Source organism: Rhinatrema bivittatum, chromosome 7 (genome assembly GCF_901001135.1).
Source record: "Rhinatrema bivittatum chromosome 7, aRhiBiv1.1, whole genome shotgun sequence".
NCBI lineage: Eukaryota > Metazoa > Chordata > Amphibia > Gymnophiona > Rhinatrematidae > Rhinatrema > Rhinatrema bivittatum.
In genome coordinates this window covers 312941188-312949120 of record NC_042621.1, presented here as the reverse complement: position 1 = coordinate 312949120, position 7933 = coordinate 312941188, and the positions used below count along the sequence as shown (strand labels likewise).

The following is a 7933-nucleotide window of genomic DNA, read 5'->3' as shown; positions in this document are numbered from 1 at the left end:
GTTTGAGATGGGAGGGCAAGGAAGGAGGATAAGAGGCACTACAGGGAAGCAGAGTAGAGGGTGTGTAATGGGGATGGGAAGCACAGAGGAGAATGAAATGGGCAAGTAGAGAAGGATGGGAGGCACTGAGGGAGATCAGATAGGATGTGGGATGGGAGTAGAGGGAGATTAGCGCGGGGAGACGATGAAATGGGATATAGGAGAATGGGGGCACTAAGGGCGATCAGATCAGAGGCTGTGTGATGGGGACAGGAGGGGAGGGCATGGAAGGAGGATAAGAGGCACTACAGGGAAGCAGAGTAGAGGGTGTGTAATGGGGATGGGAAGCACGGAGGAGAATGAAATGGGCGAGTAGAGAAGGATTGGAGGCACTGAGGGAGATCAGATAGGATGTGGGATGGGAGTACAGAGGGAGATTAGCGCGGGGAGACGATGAAATGGGATTTAGGAGAATAGGGGCACTAAGGGCGATCAGATCAGAGGCTGTGTGATGGGGACGGGAGGGCAAGGAAGGAGGATAAGAGACACTACAGGGAAGCAGAGTAGAGGGTGTGTAAAGGAGATGGGAAGCACGGAGGAGAATGAAATGGGCGAGTAGAGAAGGATGGGAGGCACTGAGGGAGATCAGATAGGAGGGTGTGTGATGGGGACAGGAGGGGAGGGCATGGAAGGAGGATGAGGCAGTGAAGGGGATCAGATGAGAGGCTGAGTGATGGGGAAGGGAAGCAGTAAGGAGAATGAAATATGAGGGGGTGTAATGGGGATGGAAGAGTGAGAGCGATCAGAAAGGAGTGCGAGTGATGGAAATGCGAAAAACTGCAAATGTTCTGCTCCGATGCTAGTGCAGGTTTCAGGTATCGCAGCAGAGGCACAGGAAGGATGAGGTAGAAAGAGAACCAAGGCCTGGGCACCGCACGTGCGAGCAGAAAGAACCGAGGGCCGGGCGCCGGAAGTGCGAGACAGAAAGAGGGCGGGGCGCCGGAGGCACGAGAGCGGGTTGTCGGAAGCGCGAGCCGAAGCCCCGCCCCCTGAGGTACAGGCCGCAATGGGCACGGAGGGCCGGCAGCCTGCGCTCTCTGCGCCCGGCAGCGAATCGCAAGAGTCGTTCTCCTCGTCTCGCCTGGGCACCAGAGGCTTGTGAGTGCTGTGACGTCACAGGCAGCGCGGGAACCCTGCTCTCTAATTGGTCTGACTATGGCGGGAAGCTTTGAGCAATGCGCATGCGCTAATCGGGAAGGCGAGAGGCGCGAGGAAGGGAATCAAGGGTAGAACAGGGAGAGAAAGGGGTGGATGGAGAGAGAAGAGAGTCTGGGTGGGGCTGAAGGGAGGGAAGAGGGGTGGAGGATGATGGTGATAGTGTGTGGAAGTGAGTGAGAGTGAGGGGAGAGAGTCTGGGTGGGGCTGAAGGGAGGGAAGAGGGGTGGAGGATGATGGTGATAGTGTGTGGAAGTGAGGGGAGAGAGTCTTGAGGGATGAAGGGAGAGGAGGACTGAGTCTAGAGCAGAGCGCTGCATACTTTTATATACCGTTAATCTGTAATGCGATCTTCACGGTGTACAGAATAATAAAACATGGTCATAAAAGTATTAAATTACATAAGAAAATGCCATACTGGGTCAGACCAAGGGTCCATCAAGCCCAGCAAAATATAATACAAACAAAAACAGAAAATAAGTAGAAGCATTAAGAAGGATCTTAAAATAAAAAGTTATAAACGAAGTGTTCTAATACAGTAATATAAAATAAACAGTAAAAATAAAAACTTAAAAAGAGCTAAGATAGAGTCTGATCGCAGGTTGTAAACTGTTGCGATCCTGCCCCTTGGCAGTCTGTCACCTCTTCTCTGCTTCTCTTCCCTGGCCAGAGCCGCGCTGCTGCACTCTATGCGGCTAGGAAGCCGCCAATATTCTCGCTGCCGCGTGCGGCACGGAGCCGCCAGTGTCGCTTCTTTGGTCTGCTACCAGGAGGCCTCAGAAGCCATCTTTGCATGGCCCAGAGGCCGCCGACGCATTCCTCACGCAGCTGGAGCCGCACAATAAAGCTCTGGAATTTGTTGCCAGAGGATGTAGTTAGTGCAGTTAGTGTAGCTGGGTTCAAAAAAGGATTGGATAAGTTCTTGGAGGAGAAGTCCATTACCTGCTATTAATTAAGTTCACTTAGGGAATAGCCACTGCTATTAATTGCATCAGTAGCATGGGATCTTCTTAGTGTTTGGGTAATTGCCAGGTTCTTGTGGCCTGGTTTTGGCCTCTGTTGGAAACAGGATGCTGGGCTTGATGGACCCTTGGTCTGACCCAGCATGGCAATTTCTTATGTTTTTACTGCGGTGGGGAGACCGCCCCTGCTCAGCTGCTGCACGGCGGGCCTTGCCGCCGTGCCTCCATGTGGCCAGGAGGCCGCAGACAGCTTTCCTATGTGGCACGGAGGCCGCCAACATACCTTGCTCCCCCCCGGGGGCAAGGAGCCTTCATCCTCGGGCTTTCCTGCACTGGAGAGCCGCCCTCAGTTCACCTCCTGCGGCTTGGGAGGCTGTCTTTGGCTGGGGCCTGCTTCGGGGCCTGCTCCTCCTCCTGCAGTCTTCAGTGGCAGGGACCTCGCTCTCCAGGGTCCTGCACTCCTCCTAAGGTGCGGGGCCGTGCCTCCTCTTCCTTCTTAAAGGGCCAGTGAAGGAGTGATCCACCTCTGATATCATCAAGGGAGTTTCTCTTCAGCACTATAAAAAGGGCCTGGCTTCACTTCCTCGCCTTCGCAAGGAACCAGTCCTCCTTTGGACTCCTCTCATGCCCAGCTTCTCATTGGCATTCCATTCTTCGTGGGATTCTGTGTCTTCGTCCAGATGTTCTTTGTCCATGGTCTCTTGTCTTCATCTTCGTCACGGTCTCTTGTGTGACCCTGCGTCTTTGTCTTTTCAGTTTCAGTTGTCCTGATGTCTTCACTCTTCCCAGATCTGCTGATGTTCCGTTCTTCAGGTCTTCAGATGCTCTTGTTGTTATTTGTGATAATTGTGGGTGGATCCTTGGGCCAGTGGCAGATGACCACACCCACGGGGGAAGATCCCAAGAGGGGCCACCGGTCAGGCTCAGAGTATGGAGACAGACACACACTTAGTTCTTTTATTAAACAGTATATTGAATCACCAGAGGTGGCAGTAGTGAGCTGGAAGAGCCCGGCTGGGCTGTAGTTTCTCAGGTACTGGAACAGCGATCCCAGGATGGCTGAGCTGTAGAGAAACTGAGATAGTGAGTAGGCAGGGTATGCAGAGTTTAGGAACAGAACCTTGATGGTAACACTCACACAATAGTCTCTTGGAACAGCCCAGGAGCTGGAATGAAGTAGGCCTTCGAGGAGTGAGTACCTGCTTCCAGGGAAAGCTCTGAGAGAGAGATGGTAACTCACTGGTGTTGTAGGCAGTGGTGACTTCCTGGCAGAAGTTACATTTGGTAGCAGGTCCGGGAACGTGAGCCCTCAAGGAGCGAGTACCGGTTCCAGAATGCGACCTGAAAAGCAAGAGAGAGAGCGAGGCCCCCGAGGAGCGGGTACCCCTGGTAAAGTCCAAGGAGGCAGAGTAGCAAGGTAAGCAGAGAGCAAATCCCATCCGCAGCGATACCTGGAGGCAGCTAGGTAGGAAACCCTTTGCTAACTCGAATAGCTAGCAAAACAAGAGATCTTAAATATCTTGTGATTAAGATGTCATCTCAGGGGGATGCCCCCGAGGTTCGCGCCACAGCTGATACTTGAGTTGGGGCCGCACGTGCCCTTAGGCCTCAGGAGAACATGGCGGAAGGCAGCGTCTAGCTGGTCCGGGGACGCCGGAGGAGGTCAGCAAGATAACGCTGCAGTAGCCAAACGTCCATCAACCAAAGAGGGAGTCGCCGAAGAGGTAAGGAGGGCGGAGTGGAGACGTCGGGCAGCGACGGTCGCAACAGCTCTTCATCTGGGCAGTGCAATACTCCAGATGATCCCAACTTTTATTCTTCCTAGCATCAGCGTCCATACTCAGAGACCGCTCGAACTACGCGCCGAGTCGCATACGAACCCCTGGATCCTGAGGGCTTCCTTAGCCAGAACCCCGGTTTTATCTTCAAGCTTCAGGTTATTTTCCGACTTCATTGAGCTTCTCGGAGCCGCTGGACCCTGAAGTCTTCTCCTCATCGTGTATCCTGTCCAGATCCTCAGAACCTCTTGCCCCTGCCTTTGTCTTAATATGAACTCTGCTTTCCTGTCCATCCTGGCGTGTCTGCCTTGCTTTGATTGGCCGGGTGGGTGTGTCTTGGTTCAGGCCTCGCTTGAGTCTTCATGTCTTCATCCTGGATCTTCAAGCAACCTGTCTTGGGAGACCTCAAAACGTGGTCCGTGACCTGCCTTGCTTGGTAGTGTAGGGCACGTGATGTGGTAGTATCACTTCAGAATTCCACCGGATAACTTCAACCTTGTGAATCTTTCTGAGTCCTCTGTATACCAAGGCTCGTTTTAGCCTACAAGACTTTGTCCCTTCATTGGATACCCTGAGTCTCGTCTCAGCCCTTCAAGTCTTCGTCTCGACTCTTCATGTAACCTAGTTTCTGTGAAGTCCTCATGTATCCTGAGTCTTCGTCTTCATTGATGTTTTCGTCCTTCAGCCACTGTCCGTCCTGTCGCAGTTGCTGCTCCCGTGTGGCAGGTCCGAAAGAGCTATCAAGTGGTTGGAGGACTACTTCAGAGACCAACATTGCGTTGTTGGGTCTCTTGCTGCGTACAGGTTCGGCAGTGGTCTGGGTCCAGTATTCCCGCACTTTCAGCCCATGCTTGGACACTCCTCACCTGCCACGGCGCTTGCTGGAGCTCCTCTGTGGCGGTGTCGTGGCCCAAGGGTACACGAAATCCCAGAGATGTGACCGCCTCCAGCGTTCCCACAATATATGCTTTTTTCAAGAGCCAAGTTTTTAATGTCTTCTTAAAGGCTTTAAGGTCTTTTGTATCCTGAGTTCACACTGTAATTGATTCCAAAATTTTGGGCCTTTGATAGAAAAGGCTTTTTTTCTGACTTCTGATAAGTGAGCAGATCGAATGGATGAGACTGATAATAGATCTTTGTTGGCGGTCCTTAAGTTTCTTTCAGGGTGTGTAAGTGAATTGAGGCATTAAGCCATTCAGTAGGGATGTGCAGAGCAAAATTTTATGTTCATATTTTTTATGTCCGAAAGGGGGTCCCACTTGCGGCCAATATGGACATAAAAAAAATCCAATGAGTTGGGTATATGTACATATGTGCAAAAAAAAAATTTAAACCCCCTCACCCTCCTTAATCCCCCCCCCAGACTTACCACAACTCCCTGGTGATCGAGCGAGGAGTGAGGACGTCATTTCTGCAATCCTTGGCGAGAAGCATGTGACGTCGGTGGCACGTCGAGTGACGCGGCGTCACGTGATTCCCGGCTCGTTCGCGCCGGACGGCTCGTTCGGCCCAAAAAGAACTTTTGGCCAGCTTGGGGGGGCCTCCTGACCCCCCCAAGCTGGCCAAAGTTCTTTTTGGGCCGAACGAGCCGTCCGGCGCGAACGAGCCGGGAATCACGTGACGCCGACGTCACGTGATTCCCGGCAAGTTCGCGCCGGACGGCTCGTTCGGCCCAAAAAGAACTTTTGGCCAGCTTGGGGGGGCCTCCTGACCCCCTCAAGCTGGCCAAAAGTTCTTTTTGGGCCGAACGAGCCGTCCGGCGCGAACTTGCCGGGAATCACGTGACGTCGCGTCTGAGTGACGCGGCGCCACGTGATTCCCGGCTCGTTCGCGCCGGACGGCTCGTTCGGCCCAAAAAGAACTTTTGGCCAGCTTGGGGGGGCCTCCTGACCCCCCCAAGCTGGCCAAAAGTTCTTTTTGGGCCGAACGAGCCGTCCGGCGCGAACGAGCCGGGAATCACGTGACGCCGACGTCACGTGATTCCCGGCAAGTTCGCGCCGGACGGCTCGTTCGGCCCAAAAAGAACTTTTGGCCAGCTTGGGGGGGCCTCCTGACCCCCTCAAGCTGGCCAAAAGTTCTTTTTGGGCCGAACGAGCCGTCCGGCGCGAACGAGCCGGGAATCACGTGACGCCGCGTCACTCGACGTGCCACCGACGTCACATGCTTCTCGCCAAGGATTGCAGAAATGGCGTCCTCACTCCTCGCTCCATCACCAGGGAGTTGTGGTAAGTCGGGGGGGGGATTAAGGAGGGTGAGGGGGTTTATATTTTTATTTTGGCTCAACAATCGCGATTTCCCACATATCGAACATATCTATGTTCGATATGTGGGAAATCCGATCGTTTATGTCGAATCAATTTTTTAAGTAAAAAAAAAATATGAGTTGCGTTTTACTAATGCGGTCAATCCGAATGCACACCCCTACCATTCAGTGCTATCATAGTATATGAATTTGTGGATTAGGCATAAGACTTTGTTGTTACGATCCCTCCTGTGGCTGCCCCTCAGGAGGCATCTTACCTTTTCCTTGGAAGCCGCTCTGAAGCCAGGGCCTCGCTTGAGCAAGTGTCCAGGATTGCCTCCAGGGCCTGGGAGGCCTCGTTGTTCCAGGGGCCTGCCTGAGGCTGCCTATGTGTGTTTGGACTTCCTGGTTCTGGCCATGCCCTTCTCCTAGGGGCAAGCCCGCGGCTCCTCTCCACAGCTATAGGGCCAGCGAGGGGCGGACCAGCTAGACTCCTCCCAGGGAGTTGCCTGTTTCTGGACTATAAAAGCCTTGCTTCTGCATTTATACTTTGCCTTGCATGGAGTTACAAGACTCTGGTTGTCTTCGCTTCCAGCGCTCCGTCTGGCCCTGGACTCTCCTCCAGCTTCATGTCCTTGTCTTGCATGCCCTGATGTTCCTTGATGTTCCATAGTGTTTGTACCCGCCTCTACTTTGTTGCTTGAACTTGTGGTAGGCTGCCAGGAGTGCAGTACCTGCCTTGTCTTTTGATGCCTTGATCCTGCTTTCGGCTGCCAGGAGTGCAGCGCCTGCTTTCGGCTGCCAGGAGTGCAGCACCTGCTTTTGACTGCCAGGAGTGCAGTATATTCCCCGGACTGCGTTTGCAGCATATTGCCTTCCCTGCGCTGCTTCCGCTCCCGCGGTTGTGGGACAGGGTGGTCCACGACCAGTCCAGCCGTGCTGGCTGTGTAGGGTGCCCTGAGGGACAGTGCCATCGTCATCCCTCCTGTTTGTGTCAGCGTCCATGTCCACGGTATCCTGCTTCAGCGTCCGTCTACGTCCATGGTATCCTGCTTCAGCGTCTGTCTACGTCTATGGTTCTCCAGTCTTCGTCTCCTGCTATGAACCTTCGTCTGCCCACGTCCCGTGTCCGGCCTGCTGCCTTGTGCCATCCCAGCGGCAGGTCCGAAAGGGCTGGGAACGGTCGGAGGACCGTTCATCTCCAACATTCCACATGTTGGTTCCCGAGGCATGCAGGTCCGGCTGGGGGCCGGGTCCACGCTCACCTACCCTTGGTGCGGGGTTGTGCCAGGAGCCCAAGGGCACACTAAAACCCTAGCGGGATCGCTCCGCAGCGCCCCCGCTCGGTAACATTTGTAATCGATTCTGGATTTGATTGGGAGCCAGTGAAGGTCGATGAGTGTTGGTGTCATGTGATCATATTTTTTTCTGCTGCACAGGACTCTTGCAGTTGCACTCTCCAATAACTGTAAAGGTCGAATGTAAATGGATGGTAGACAGAGTAAGAGAGAATTACAGTAGTCTAGTATAGAGAATATTAAGGATTGTAAAATGATTCGAAAGTTGTAAATTCTAGTAGTGATTTTAGCCGTTTTAGTACATGAAGTTTGTAATAGCCTTCCTTAATTTTGTGATTTATGTCAGATTTCAGTTTAAGTTCATTATCTAACATGATCCCTAAATCTCTAACTTGGGTTGTAGTGTCAATCTGCATAAAATTAGTCTTAAATTGGAAGTTTTTGTCTAAGGTACCTTTT

General features: G+C 52.9%; 1 protein-coding gene across 2 annotated transcripts in view; it reads left to right on the top strand.

Moving 5' to 3' along the window:
* Positions 1–984: 984 nt before the first annotated feature.
* Positions 985–7933, top strand: part of EEF1AKMT2 (EEF1A lysine methyltransferase 2) — an 86123-nt gene continuing 79174 nt past the window's right edge. The window contains exon 1 of one of the 2 annotated variants that reach the window (XM_029610609.1): positions 985–1137. In XM_029610609.1, the coding sequence (XP_029466469.1) occupies positions 1046–1137 (92 nt within the window). In that variant the 5' untranslated portion in view covers positions 985–1045. The remainder of the gene's footprint in view (positions 1138–7933) is intronic. The other variant, XM_029610610.1, reaches the window with a different exon arrangement.